We start from the raw sequence: 16,218 nt of genomic DNA on the forward strand, positions 1-16,218 counted from the left end.
TTTCAATCACTGGTGTTAATAGTTTTATAATGTATACGTAACTGAATTTTGATTTATAATAATAACAACACTATAATTTATTTTTCACACATTTTAATTGTGGTAAGAAACAAAGCAGCCACTTACAGAGTCAACAGTTTCACTGTCCAGCACAACAACAATCTACAAACACACAGCCAGTGAGCACTTTATGCCTTCAAACAATGAATCCATTCACATTAAAATGTTGGTTAATAGTAAAAAACAGCACCAGTTGTTGTTCAGATGATGCCTCTTGACAGACAGTTCATGTGGTGCGTCTCATGCACAACGTTAATGTGGCACAGGTGAGTAATGATGGCACGTTCTTTAAACTAAAATACAAAGATCCTAAATATACACAGTCATAATTGTGATCACATATAAATATAATACTGTTAGGCAGAAAGGACAGAATTGGGAGGTGAGAGGAGTAGTCTTCTTAGCCAGTGCAGCTCAATCTATCTGCCTGTGGAGACTTGACCAGTAAATCCCTTAGAATCCTAACATAGGAAAGTTGCTTTTATGAATCTATTTGATGCTACTGACAGGTTAGCATATTGCACAGATATCATAATTATGACAAATCAGGTGATAATACCGTCTTATTTCCCAATTGTTTACATTTGTTATAGACAATAACAACAGAAAAGACTATTATATTCCTATGCCCTAAACTGCTAACCTGCAACAAGTGCATTATTATGATATGTTAGCGCTTTAGCAGCACATAATAAGCACCTTCAGTCAGATTCTAGATTCAAGAAGGCACACGTTCCTTACAAATGTTTGAATATGTTACAAGAAACAGTTTGCCCCCATGATATTTATTATGCATTTATTTTTACTAACAGTTTTTAATAGAGCCACATGCAGAGCGCAAGATCTTTTTTTATTATAATTTTCTTTTCTCATTATGAGGTCACAACTATTGCTTCTCCTTCCACCTTTGCATGAACACTAGTGAGGAGGACGAGATGCTTGGAGATATGCAGCATGGTATAATTGCAGAGCAGTGAACGTATAAGCCTTGCTGGGGTCAAGTCTAACCTAAACAGGGCACAGATGTGTTTGAAGCAGTTGGATTTCATCACCATACGGCAGAGATCATCCGATGGAAATAAAAACACTGTCGGACAAGCCCACGGTGCAGCAGGAAGTCGGGCACAGTGGGAGGTGTAGTCACAAACATAAGTCACATCATTTTCATACAAGTCTAAAGCCATTTTGCCTACTGTGTTCGGTATGATATATGTGCAGGGCTATCAGACAATGGTTCCAAGGCTATTACTTTTAAATAATCCAGTCAATATTATTTCCGTTTAGACCACCAAAAACTGTACTGGTTTCTTGCATGTTTGATAAAGTATACTTCTCTGTTCGGATATGATGACTTTTGCAAAGCACCCAAATCAATCACTCTAATTAAGACAATTAAGTTTTTTATGTAAACTTTTGGGTATCAATAGTTGTATTTTACATATATTATTCCCTTATATCTGTTTTTGTGAAAATCAGTGCAGTTTTCCTGGTTTCGCAAAAAAATAACAAATAAAACAATGAGGCTCGGAGTTGCGCATTTCCATGACCAGATTACCAAATCCCACTGGAGCGGCCGCCAGGAGGGGCCAGGATCCGGGCCGAGGATCTCTTGGGGATGTGGTCATCAACTTGAGATCCTGGGAAAAAATGAATTCATAAAATATGCAAATCATTGCAAAAGTATTATCTGTGTGAGTCAGTTAACTTGACAATGGAAAATAAAGCTTGATATTGTGTATTTGTTAAGTTAAATTCTACCTGAGAGGCTAAAGGAGGACTCGTGTAGATCCCGGACGCCCTGATGCGCTCGAGGACCTTTAGGAGTTTCACCGTCAATGGGGCCCAGACCAAGCTCCTTCTTCATAGTCACTGCAATCTTGGCCACATCACCGGAGTACGGGTCCCTTTCAACTCCTTTGTAGGTCAGAGACTGAAAAGGGTAAAGGAAAATCTTGAGTCTTTTTTGCAACTCCCAAACCATAGTTATCAGGTATTTGTAACTATATCTTACATTTAACAACAAACCTAGACTCAAATACAATCTCTTAAAGCCACACACTGATCTAAGACAGTATAGAGCAGGAGATGCACTGAAAATAGAAACTAAAAAAGTCTGTTCTGCACAATGTACTACAACACGTCACATTACATCAAGGAAACACATTAAAAGTACTGTACAGATAAAAACTTTTTTTTTTTTATGTATTATTGATAGAAAGTGACAGTTTGAGTAACCTTTTCTCTCTGCACCATCTTCTTGTAGAGATAGTCCGGGAAAATGCGCTGAGGGTAGTATTTCCCAGATCCTTCAGCGCACATGAACACACCGTTCTCACAAACCAAACGCCCCCTACTGATGGTGACCAGTGGCACACCGTGGCACCTCTGCCCCTCGTAAAGGTTGAAGTCTCCACCCTGCACCTGGGAGCTTGCGGAGATAATCCTGCACAAATACAAAGGCGTTTAACTTAAGAAATATAAACTTGCATTGTTTAAACAGACTAGAAATCAAAAATAGATTCTCACCTTGTTGCATCTGGATCCCAAACGACCACATCGGCGTCAGCACCGGCGATAATGCGCCCTTTACGTGGATACATGTTGTAGATCTTGGCAGCATTAGAGCTCGTTACAGCCACAAAGCGGTTTTCATCCATCTTTCCTGTTACCTAGGAGATCAGATTAAATACAAAATTAGTAGGAGAAAGTGTTAGGCAAGGACAAATAGTAATTTAAGTGAGTATACATACCACTCCCCTCTCCCAGATGACACTCATCCTGTCCTGGACTCCAGCTACTCCGTGGGGGATCTTAGTAAAGTCCTCCTTCCCAAGAGCTTTCTGCTTGATGTTAAACGGGCGATGTTCTGATGCCACAACACTCAGAGTATCACTGAAAAAAAATAAAAATAATAATAAATAATGCATATTCAGTATATTTGGATTGATTCCGAACATACTTTGCCAGCAGGCCCATGAGGTAGCCAGGTGTATTTGGTTCGATGCGCAGAGGAGGCACCAGGACGTGGGCAGCAGCGTGCACCCAGTCCTGGTGGTAGTACTGCATCCCGCTCAGTACTGCATGGGCTACTGTGGTCTCCGCGTGGACCACTTTATCTGTAGTCACAAGCACAGGACAAGTCTGAATTTTATTTCAATGTGCGTTGGCATCCACTGTTATAAATGCACATCTTTGCTTTTTGTGTTACCAATTAATAACAATTTAAACATGTGTCACCTTGCATCTTTGCAGCAGCGATCATGTCTCCAGCAGATGTACTGGACACATTAACCAGGTAGATCGGGCAACGAGCCTAAGAAGAATAAACACTGATTCATTTATATATTATAATCAGCAGAGAAGATTAAAAAACAAGCTGTATGGCTTACACGATTTGCAATAGTGATAGCTCTGTGTGTGGCTTCTGACTCCAGCTGCAAGAAGCAAACAAGGATATAAAGACAAATATTCTGAAACTTGTGACCTACTATCAAGCTGAGTTTGAAAAGATAAGCGAGCAAACAACTGTCTTAGATGGCATGAATTCTAAACCATCTTCTCTCAGGCCCTTACCTCCTCGGGTCGGCTGATTTCAATCCCTTCTGGTCCCGTGATGCCCAACTCAAGAGCCTCTTTGGCGCCCTACAAAACCAGCGTAGTTAATAAATGATTTTAATGTACAAGGCCAGTGCATGTATGTGATCCAGACCTCGGCCACCAGCTCTCCGTTCTCAGCGTGGACCCGGGCGATGGCCCCGATGTCCTTGCAGGTCTGCAGAGTCTGGTACAGCTCGCAGTCCCTCAGCATCATCATGTCTTTGTAGGCCATGTACATCTGGAAGGAGTTCACGCCGTGCTCCCGCGCCAGGGTCTCCATCTCATTATTCACCTAAAATGTTACATAAGGGAGAGAGTTGATTTAGAATGATGTGTATACCTATTTTGCTGTTTTTTTTCTTCCTTTTTTACAGTTTTTTACATTATCTTTATGTGTATATATAATGTGTATCATGGTGTTATTTACCAAGGAATTTCTGTTGTGGATAAATAAGGTTTATAAAGTTTTGTTTTTGGATTATTGTGGAAATAGAATTAATAGATAAATTGGTGGATTTTGATAATATTGTACATAAACCTCAAGCCAACAGAAAGGAAGTTACCATAATTACATGTTGCAGAGAGTGCAGAAAGCAGTCATAAAAAGGTGTTAAAGCTGAAGGCAAGAATGAAAGCAGGTCAAAGCTCATTCACCTTGTTTCAGCACACAAACAACAGCAGCTGTCAGCCCATGTTAAGAAGATACAAAACACCACAAAGTAGTTTAGGGCTGGGGAAAAATGGCAAGACTTGGTAAATGTGCTTAATATTGAAATAACAGTATTGCAGTATGTTATGTAATGCTGCCTTTTGATGGTCAGTGCCTTTCCCACACACTCTTGACACCAGCTAATTTCATGTACTTTCATTAAAAGCTCCTTTTTTCACCTACTATAATCAGATAATCAATAAACATTATTTATTTATTTTTTTACATTATTTGGCAGAAACATTATCCTCTGCCTTCCATAATAAATGAAAACAGATGCTATGAGGCTTGACTGCGGTGTTTGCTGCATACTATAATCGGATATGGCACACATAGTACTACAGTGCCAGGAGCAGACTTTTGAGCCACTGGCTGAATGAATCACACATATAATGTGCCCACTGAGCATGTGTGTTAACCCAGATCTACCAAGGTTTAATCCAGGTCACTTCACATTTCAGATATATTCACTCTGTAGCTTTATTTAGAATTCTCAAAGAAAAATAACAGTCGAATGTAGTGTTTTTGTTGTTTACAAAATGTTGGGTTTACCTTGGCTCCCCACCACGTCACCCCGACATGCAGACTGTAGTCGCAGCACGTCTTGGCGTCAGCCTGGTCCTTGCACTTCTCAAAGGCGTCCACCAGGGAGCAGTGTTGTTCGGGCAGCACCAAACCCATGACCATAGTGGTGCCACCCATCAGAGCCGCCTGAGGAACAGACAGGGATGTAGGGGTGAGACAATGGAGCATAGATAGAGAGGGGTAAATAATGATGGCACAGTAACAAACTCACTTTGTTTGAGTAACAGGGATAGGACCTAACAATGAAGTGTCTCTGTGTATTTCAATGTGTCAGTCTGAAATTAACAAGTTCAGATATCTATCACCGATGTATAAAATATGTATATAGGAAATCAATGCTCCAATCAGCCCCTGAAGGCAATCATCCATCATCACACATATAACTCAATATTACTCAATAAATTATTCTTATCAATTAATCCTGCAGCAAGATTTGAGGCTAAGCAAAGGTTTCATTGAATAGAGGGAACTAGGACAACAAGGTGATGCAATATTAGGAGTGGTTGGCTGTCTCTCTCATTTCCGCAAGATGGATAAAAAAAAAATGCTCCTCTGTGTCGTCATGGCAACGGATACTGCTCAGTCACTGCCTTTTACAGGTCCCCACCCTCCTGTGCTTCCATCTGAATTCATCACATTGAATCCAGATGAGATAACGCATAAAGTATGGCATGGGGTACGAAAACGGTCGACCAAAGTCATGATGGAGGACGTATTTTCTACTTGTCGATCAGCCACCTGACATAGCCACCTGTATATGTCTCGTTGCTATGGGAACCGCATCATCCGCAAAGATCAAGCTTGCAAATGGCTTAGAGACGCAGTATGTTGTGCGTGTAAGCGTGTTGTCTCATCAGTCAGAGTCGCTGTGGGGGGGGGGGGGACTCTGTCAGACACCGAGATGGCAGAGGACACTGGGATTGTCGCGAGGGATTGTGGGATTTACTGTCTCTGAGCGTGACCTTAATTAATATGTAGTGACTGTGGTGTGAAGTCATTGTAAAAAAACTTTTAAAAAAACAACTCTTAACGATGAAAGGACATGTGTGGTGTTTAAAAATGCATGATATCTTTTTTGTCCCTGCTTGGTAAGGTCAGTGTCAATGACCAAAGAGAATCCACTGGGTCTGGGTTATCTTTTGTGATCCAAATGTGGATAAAAACAGTTATGTACCAAGAAATTTCATACAGTGCAAATCAATGTGGACGAGCAATTGCATTGCCAAGTCATTGACAACTAAAAAGGATTTTTTCTATACATAACTGGACATATTTCAATACATAACTGGACAGGAGTAGAACAGCTTTTCCCCAATCTGTTTTAGTGTAATGTAATGTAGTGTAATGTCTCTAGTCAGGCTGCATAAATCTGGTCTCCCTCATTATCTCTAAGCACCGCAGCAAATGGTGATGTGACACGTAAACCCCAAACACTGGGTTACTCTGTTGAAGATCCCAGGCTCCTGCTGGGAACATAATCCATGGAAAAGAGGGATTCAAAGCGGGGAAGAGACAGAAGGAGGGCACTGTGCAACTACACTGCCTGACGCTATGCCACATTATAAAGTACAAGTAGGCCTACACAAAAATGAGCTGACATAATAAGAACAACTTTCATGATTTGGTGTGTACTGAATCCTTTTGAAAAGTGTGTCATACGTGTAACTCAGTTGCATTATTGTAATCATACACTGCCTTTCCTGTGCCATCAGGAGAGAAGAACTGATGGACTAACCTGGTCGTTCAGGATGCTCAGGTAGTCAGCTGATCTCATTCTCTGAGCCAATAGTGACGCTGAACCTAACCCTGACCAACTGGAGCAACCCCAGATCACAGAACAGTTAGTTAAATACAGTTTGCAACTTGCATGACAAGATGGGGTCAAATATATGCAAGTCTATACATGTTTTACTAAATCTACTTTCTATTCCAAAATGTTTCTTTTAACACCACCTCTTTAGTGAACAGGTTAATATTAAGGTGTTTAAGTATATATTTTGTCACGTATCTCGTATACTTAGTTGTAAAAGTAAAAGCAATTGAATCAAAATCCCAATGTGAATGGTTGCAATAAACATTAAGCACATTGCTAAATTGCAATTATTTCAGTATCCTTTGGAAACCGCAAAGCATCCATCCTCTCCAGGGGGTCTTTTTATGTGTAAAACCTGCTGACCCTGTAGTTTAGACTTCTACAAACATGTTCTGAAATGCATATTCATATTTACTCTCAAGTGTTAATGCGAATGTGTGTAAAATGAGCCCTGTTAACTGTAAAGTGAAGATTTATTCCAAATCTTTTTCGACGCTGACCCACTTCTAAAAACCCGTGCGGCAGGCAGTGGTTGGTTGCAGAATAATGGGTGGGCCATGCCAGGGAGGATGCAGACAGTCGGAGGGAAATAGTTTTTGGGGGATTGGATGTTTCCGTGGCAACACTGTAACCATAGAGACCACACAATTCCACGCACGCTCCGCTCTGCTCTCAATCTATGGACGTCTTCAGCCTGATTACCACAAGAACTATAGCTGTGCTGAATGTGTCCAAGGACTTCTCCGCCGCCTATATATGAGAGGCGAGCAAAAATCGCACGGTTGAATCTTCCGTATTTTAAGATATTTCTGAGTCTTGATTTATTGTTAGTTTGTCCAGTCACTAAATATTTCTGAAATGTGTTTTTTTCCTGCAATATTCCTGCTCAAAATGTAGAAGGCCATCTCCTTTCTTATGCTGGGTTATATTCTCTCTGGCATTGGGCAGGTTGCCATGGCAGTGAGGTCAGTCTTCTTTTGAGGGGGATGTGAGTTGGGATGACAGGGAGCTGGGGTAAACTGGCATTATGTGAAGCATTGAACCCCCTCCTCCACACACATACACACACACAACTACACACACACACACACACACACACACACACACACACACACACACACACACACACACACACACACACACACACACACACACACACGCACGCAGGCACAGACGACCCACTTCAGCTGGCATTCCTCTGGACTCGAGCCTGACGTGTCGCTAAGCCTCAGCTGCAGCTGAACCTCTGCCGCCGCACTGCCAACAGATTCTCCAGGAAATGAAAGAACAGATTTGTATTTCCTCAAAATAGCCACCTTCTATTTAAGGAAGTAGACGGAAATAGAACTGGAAAGGTTGATATTATATATTTTAAACGCGAAAAGTGAGTTTATCAATTTTCTTTCTCTCGGGATCTGTATTCAAAAATACATTATTGCATGATTGTAAAACATAAACTATCTGATTCGATGAAGGGATAGAAGCTTTTTAAGTTTGAAGCGCACACTAAGAAATCCGTAAAGTACATTTAATAAAAGTCCAAATGTTTTGAGATTCTAAACATGTTATGATGGAGTGTTCTTTTGTTTCATTCATGCACTTTTTCAGTCCATGCCCTTTTAAAGACCTCAACCCCCACATGCAGATGTTATGAGGTGTTCCTGTGACACTTCCAGACTCAAATTACCATGTTTTTCTACCACAGCTTCAAGTTTTTTTTGTTTTTAGCCATTTGTATACTTCTATATCAACACACAACGTATGGTGAATCAATACAGCTTTATTTAAGTATAGACAAGATTTCAGAATGAACCAAATCCTTCTCCAGGGCCGAGGTTGGTGACTGACTTCCCAAAGATTGTGAAGAATAGTGCACATCAATAAAATGTACAGTTAAATCAATTTAATTCTCTGTTTACTGATCTACCTGGATGTCTGAAGATTCTTCTTGGGTGTTTCTTTTGTGTCACAATACCTCCCCGCAGAGAAAGAGAAAGCTACACCCTCATAGGGTTACATTTCATTGGGCTGCAGGGACAATGCCTTCATTCATTAAAATTTCAAATCTCCTAATTAGTAAATCTTCCATTGCGCTCCGTGTCTCAGGGGACAGTGGAAAACATGCCAAGTATTCATTGGAAAAGTACAACTAAAGCCGGGACGAGTGCAGAGGGAACAGTTGTGGGCAAAGGGGTGTGTCTGGTCTGTTTTGGTGACAACTGTTTTCAGACATCCAGCAGCGCTATCAGCACAACACGTGTGATCATTAGTCTCTATTAAACTGAGATACAGCTGCCTCATACCTCCACACTGATTGCTCTCCATTAAGAAGAAGGTTGTTGAACTCGTCTACTCTTTATGCAGTCGATTTCAAACAATAGGGGCTCATCATAAAAGTTGCCATGTGCACACTGGTTAAATCAAGTGTGCACATGTGGGAGCGTGTACCTTGGTGCCGTTGTAGAAGTCGTCCTGGATGGCGGCGTTCATGAAGTTTTGCTCCAGGTGAACGCAGGTGTCAATCCCGCCAGGAATCACCAGTTTCCCAGAGGCGTCGATGACTTTAGCGCCCCCGGGAATCATCAGCTCCTTCCCAACCTGATCAAGACACAAGGCAGGTTAAGGACTTATATCAAACATTTTACCCATCGTTTTTACAACATCACGTAAACACAAACTGGAGGCCTGTACCTGCTGGATGACCCCATTCTCAATGTAGACATCCGCCTCATGGGTGAAGTCATCGTTGACCACCTTCCCTCCTTTGATGAGGATTCGCATGGACCCCGCGTTGGTAGACATCGTCCTGGCAACAACAACAAAAAATATAGTATAGTATGGGACTCAATTAATCAAAACTTTATTCATTCTCAAGGCATACAAAGCAACCACACTGAGAGTAGAACCAGGCATATTGAGAAGTTTTCAATTACAATAGAACATTAGGGCTGAGTACCCTTTGGTAAAAGTGAAAGACAAGAAAAGAAAAAGTGGAAAAAATGCGGGGGGGTTGGAAAAAACTAGGAAAATTGGGTCAAAATTGAAAAAAGAAAAAAAAAAGAATAAAAAATGGGGGGAAATTTAACTAGGACAAATAATGTAGTGTAGGCATCGAAAAAAGTATCGTCCAGGCTGGCATCGGTATCGAAAACCAAGTATCGTTTACAGTATCGGCACCCAGCCCTATACAACATTACAAACATTTATCCACAACTGTAGAGTGAGGTTCAGAACATCAACAGGAACCAACCGACCAAGGAAACCAAAACAATAACTCGGCATCTGCCAGTCCAACATCTCATGGAAAACAAAATGATATCAGTGTCACAATCAGCCCCAGAGACTTGCTGTTGCACTGAGCTGAATAAAAGGCTGAAGCCAGCTACACTCAATAAAACAGATCTTTCACATACGCATAATAATCTTGCAAAGTCACAAGCATCATCATCCTCATCATCATCATCTTGGCCTGTAAGTAAGTCGTTGCTGACTCGTACTACAGTTTATGACACCTGTTTCCCAGGAGACTTCTTACGGCTTTGAGCTTTTAGGGTTTGATCTCAGTCTATGAAATATTCAAAAGTGTGAGCAGCAGATTTATAATTCACAGTCTGCATGGCACGCTAAAAAAAGCAGGAGAAACTGGTCGAGAGTAAACGTATTTCAAAAAGAAAAGACAAGATGCCTGACCCAATTCTTAATAACTACAATTGCGATAAGATTTGCAATCAAGCTCAAGACTCAGGTCTAAAGCACAGGGTTTGCATAGCATTCGTAATATGTAGCATTTTGTGCCATAGTATGTGGTTGGAGACGGTTTTCTGAAATGTTGCCCTGAGTTTGGTTTGTATTCTGCATGGATGGATGGCTATGTGCAATGTGGCCTGGGACACAATGGACCTCAGTCAAACAAAAACAGTCGGAAAGATGGAGGAGGAGAGAGAGAGGAGGGAGAGACCAAGTATAGTGCACAGTATAAAGAAAAATATACTAAAGACGTTAAGAAAAATATAGATCTTGATTTAGCAGAGCATATAAACACAACAGAGATGCAACCTATCCTTGTTTAGACATTTTACATCCAGTTTCACATAATGTAGTCCAATTTAGGTCTATTTTAGCATCTTTAAAAACACAGACATATTTTTTGTAAGGCATGAAACATATTTCACTTAAAAAAATAAAACAAAGAAATGGAGTTTAGCACGTACCAAAACAGATATGCTAATTAAAATAAAATGAGGTCATTGTGTGTTAAGTGAGCAGTGTGGTATACACGGTGGAGGGGGGTGGATGCAGAGGAGAAAGCAGCCCCTGCAGGCTTTATACCGAGTGGGATAAAAGAGCTGTTTCCCTGGAGATGAGCGTCAGTGGGACAGCCTATACTTAACACATGGAAGAGACTGAGACGCACTTGAGCAGCGTAGTAATCTTAGGGATGCACCATATGAGGACAAAAACAAGCCATATTTCACAACTTTCTATTGTTTTTCCTCTGGGTTATAACAATATCTTCAACCTTTCAATCCCCAAGGCAGCAGTAGCATGGGAAAGGGCCGCGAGAAACCACCAAACACTCGTCTGCTCTAACTAATAATTAAAGACTGAAGCTTGAGTTTCACTTTTCCATTTGGCCTGGTCCAAACCGACCCCGAGGGAGAGAGGGAATGCTGACTCAATGGACACTCAAGTATTGCGTCTAGTCAGGAAGTGAAAAATAATAAGTACATTTGTTATAGATGAAGTATTCCCAATTCTTTCTGAGTTTGAGAACCACTTGCTCAAAAGACTGTTGTGTTGGCATGTAGAGTGAATTACATTTTCTAACTATACAGTAAATGGAGTGATAGAAAAAATTGAAGAATGGAACTTTTGCTTAAGTGTTTATGGCTTGGGATTGAGTGAGGCACCGTATACAAATTCTATGCCTTACCTTTGTTGTTTATTTTGTGGTAAAACGTTAAGATTTAGTGAATAAGTGCTGTGTTTTTGTGGCAATGGAAAGATCCAGGTTTAGACCAGTTTGACAAGAGGTCGACGACATCATTGAGCCACTCTGTCCAATCAGAGAACATCTTTCTGTGACCTTTACCTCTCTTTGGGGGAGAACCTATAAGAGCTGCAGAAATCATTGTGACAGCAGCACAGGGCAGGCAGAACTTTATTTGTGTCTGTATTGTGCTCCTCAGAGTATTTGTAATATTAAACTACTCAACAAAAACTGTGAAGCTTTTAGCCACACATCTCTTTATTAATTCTGATTTCACGACACAACTTTGGACTTCTCTCACTAGACGTAGCAGTGAATGATGGGGAAAGGCTTATCTGACTACGCTGTTTCTTCATCAATGGCTCAGCGATAATACATTTTGTAACCATCAGGTCACAAGTTTTATTCCCCTTTTTGTCAAGCATAGGAGAATGCACCAGTTAGCTCCATCTAGCTAATACGGTGATCTTCCAGCTAGTTACCCTTGACCAGAGACTGGTTAACATCTGCGAAGAGTCGCCCATTCAATTCTCAAATGCTGAAGACACAATTTCCAACGGCGACAAGTATTTAAACCTTACATCCCTTTTTTTGGCATAAAAATCAATCAATGATAACTCTACCCCACACTTAAACCTGCATTTAAACCAAAAACTGGTTAAACATAATGTCTGATACTTTCCCCAATGTCTAAATTTAAGTAGAATCCAAAAAGTATTCCAGGAAAGACCTTAAAAAAAACTTGAAAGCCCCAAAGTTAGAAGCCTAAATCTATTCTCAACACTTCAATAATGCTGGTGTGGATTCTGCTGTGTCACAGCCAGACAGTTTCCCACTTTGTACAAACCAGCTGCTCCCAAGTCGACTTGATGTTATGTGAAATTAAGCTCATAAGGACACGTGCAATAGACACACCAGGGTCCACTAGCTGCCACTGTTTAGTCAGGTCTGAATGAATAATAAATGAGCAGCGGCAGGGGGTCACTGCACATTGTCCTTAGTGGTAGTGAGGACAGCGTCTGTTACGGCTGGTGCCTGCATCAGCACTTTTAGGAAATATTGGTGCACAGTCAGTCTGTTGCCTCCACTGGAGCAGCACGCTGAGGGTCACAGTGCAGATAACTATGATGTCAACCATAGCCGTGTTACTTATAATCAGGATAAATACAATAAAGTTGCCTTGCCTTGCCTATGCTCTAAACGTGTCTGAGATACTCGATGTACCAATCACACAAATCACTGTAAGACCATAATCGATATACTCCACTTAGAATATTTTTTACACAGCAAAACCACCTGACTTTTTCCCCCCACGAAAAACAGTAAATTCAATAATTTTCCTTTCATCCATCTTTGCTGCTCTCAAAGAGAACCTCAGCATCTTCTTTAGCGCTGCCTCCTGCTTTTGGCATTCTTACCGATCCCCAAATGTTGAAAAATATGTTGGATTTCAGAACAGAAAATGAATGGAAAAGAATGCATGTTTGAGAGCGTTGCTGTCAGGCAAAACAATAAAAACCCGCAGCCAGCGATGAACAAAAGTCACACGTATTTTTGGATCAAGGCGACACATTTAGAAACAATCCTTAAAATCCGTGGCCGTGTTTGGGGCCGACACGCACGGCGTCAAATGCGAGCGTTGATGCAGAGCTGAGCAGACAGCTGCTGATTCCTTTGCACTGATACACAGAGGTACACAGAGGTCACATGGGAGGGTTTAAAATGCTCCGGCCCTGGTGATAAAGAGCCTTGGAGAAGACAAGCCGAGATGGGAGGAGATGAGGGATATAGACTTGAGGTGCACAGATGAATTGGTCATTAGTGTCCAACAAGAAGGCACTTGGGAATATTACATAGGAGTCAAATCATTGATGTGGTAGTGCTCAAAGTAGTTGAAGTGGAATTGGTGGTACAAGCAGCAATAATCTTAATGTTACAGCAGATTTCAAAATCAAATGTAATAAAATGTGCAATTATTATGATAATATATAATATAACATAATATAAAATAATATAACATAATATAATATAATATAATATCCAAATACTTACAAGTCTATTCAAGCTACCCCATAAAAATTGATTGAAGGAGTCCGTTGAATGACTTTAATTATTAATGTGGGCTTATCTGTGCTGATGCAAGGCGTAGTGATGATAACGGCAAAAAATGCTGCTTAAGTAGCAATAAAAAGCCAATGCGGGGCCCAGGGAGAAGAGCACAAATAGGAGGGTACTGCATGGAGAAGTAGGAGATAAAGAGGGGATACTCCAGTCCAGACTTGAAAACTTTTCTCTAATATTTTGCAACATGACCTTATTCCTGGATTGAAGGTATGAATCAGCATCAGTTGTCATGTCAGCACTGTCATGTTGTCCACTCCAAGCTAAACCCCTTAACAATTAACACACATTAATATTGTTGGTATCAGGCATGGCAGCTTAAGTATTGTCATGTATTTGTCTGTCTTGGGAAGCTGAACATTAGATGCCTGCTTTGCACAGTGCATAGGCCTATCATTACAGTGAAAATGACCACACCTGCGCCAAAATCACTACATTGACTGACGATTAAACCTCATTTACACACCAGTCAGACCGTTGCTGTGCTCACATGCCCGAAGGTCTTCATGACCGAGCAGAAACGGGCTTAAAAGAGACATTGATCACTTTGCAGGAAAGGGGACACTGTGTAATAGAGAGGACATTACATGCGGTGATGCTGAGAGGGGTGTGGCAGCCTCAGTGCACTTGTAGCAGACAGCATTCATCCAACAGGATAAAATGATCTCTATTTAGTCACACAGATAGCCTATCGGGTGATGCAACTGGTGGCAATTTAAGTGCTTTGCTAAATTACGACTATTTTTACAACTAGTCTCATTCATAATTTTCACTATGCATGACCAAAAATCCACAATTTCTCCCACTCAAGAAAATGTATTGATCTGTACTTCTTTATTCCTCCAGCCCTTGTATGTTACATGTAATGCATTCAAATCTATGTGCTGCATTAGAGGCCCCCTAACCCCCAACATGCATCACCAATGAGCAGGCAAACCTTTGAAGAAAAGAGTCGACAGCATCCTTGCACAGCAGCAAATATAGGAGCAGTGCGTAAAGTCCGCATCACTAAATAAGACGGACAGATTATTTACGACGGTGCACAGTGTTTCTTAACGAAGAAACTCGACTACATATGCATGCATTACGTCGATCCCCATCACTGTACGTGGTCTTAACAGGAAAAACACAATAGGCTTACATAATGTTCCACAATGGCACGTATTGCTGTTAAATCGCAAAGACGGTGCGCGTAAAGAAGACTGATCTTTTGCATTTCGACATCGCGTGCCAGCCAGTGACCACTGACTGTCATTAGGTGTATCTTTGTAAAAAATAAAAAAAAATAAAAAAAATGAACGTCTCAATGTTGCAGTTCATTCATTACGGTGAACCGTGTCGAAAACAACGTTAATATTCACAGGAAAGTGCGAGTATGGCAATTGTGTCCCTTGGCAATGCCTTTCAAATTGATGACATTTTGATACAAGCAGAGAATGAATGGGAACCAAGCGTGTGGAGATATGATCGCAAAGGAATGACCTGTAAGAGGCTACACCTGTAAGACAGCTGTCTGCAGCCCAATCTATCGCTGAAAAAACGCCATGTATTTCGTTATTTCTAGAGAAAATGTTGGATTTCTTACCCGTTTTATCCAGTTATCCAGACCCTGCTCCGCTGCAAAAGCCTCTGCCACACAGTGAAGGGGGACAGCTGCCACGGAGAGCCGCAGATGCTTTCACCCCCCGTCCGCAGCCAATCACAGGCCGCCGGAGCCAGAGAAACTGAGCCGGCGGCCAATGGGAGGCGAGATGTGGACGAGGAAGGGAGGAAGGGGGCTCTCGTGTTTGGGGAGACAGGGGCGTAGATGGCGCTTTCACTGAGTGTAGGAAAAACGGCTCACCGGGAAGGAGTTACCTTTAGATGTTTGTGATGAGAAGTGCATGTCTTCTTCTTCTTCTTCTTCTTCTTCTTCTTCTTCTTCTTCTTCTTCTTTTTCTTTTTCTTTTTCTTTTTCTTTTTCTTTTTCTTTTTCTTTTTCTTTTTCTTTTTCTTCTTCTTCTTCTTCTTCTTCTTCTTCTTCTCCTTCTCCTTCTTCTCCTTCTTCTTCTTCTTCTTCTTCTTCTTCTTCTTCTTCTTCTTCTTCTTCTTCTTCTTCTTCTTCTTCTTCTAGTGGGAGGTATGATAGCTCAGTGCTTGTTGCAATGTTGATCTCAATCACCTGGGAATAATTTGTCTGTGCCTATTTTGTCTTGCCTTCTGTTTTTCTGGATATTTGTGATTATTATAAAAAATAAAAATAAATGGTATGGTGACAAAACTGTACAATTTTGTTACAGTTCAATGGCTTCGCTTAGATTATTATTCACGATGATTAGTACGACCATTTTTTACATTATTTAA

General features: G+C 41.0%; 1 protein-coding gene across 1 annotated transcript; it reads right to left on the minus strand.

The window, feature by feature from the left end:
• Positions 1-76: 76 nt before the first annotated feature.
• On the minus strand, positions 77-15,602 carry dpysl5b (dihydropyrimidinase like 5b). The gene is made up of 14 exons (XM_079572021.1): positions 15,461-15,602; positions 9,456-9,570; positions 9,213-9,362; positions 4,919-5,077; positions 3,770-3,949; positions 3,634-3,702; positions 3,450-3,494; positions 3,298-3,373; positions 3,020-3,176; positions 2,811-2,952; positions 2,587-2,729; positions 2,296-2,503; positions 1,819-1,990; positions 77-1,697 (listed from the first exon to the last, which is right to left on the minus strand). Exons 2-14 carry the CDS (start codon positions 9,564-9,566, stop codon positions 1,612-1,614), a joined length of 1,698 nt encoding a protein of 565 aa, XP_079428147.1. The 5' UTR covers positions 9,567-9,570; positions 15,461-15,602; the 3' UTR covers positions 77-1,611.
• Between the last annotated feature and the right edge of the window lie 616 nt (positions 15,603-16,218).

Source organism: Gobius niger (assembly GCF_951799975.1).
Source record: "Gobius niger genome assembly, chromosome: 15".
Lineage (NCBI taxonomy): Eukaryota > Metazoa > Chordata > Actinopteri > Gobiiformes > Gobiidae > Gobius > Gobius niger.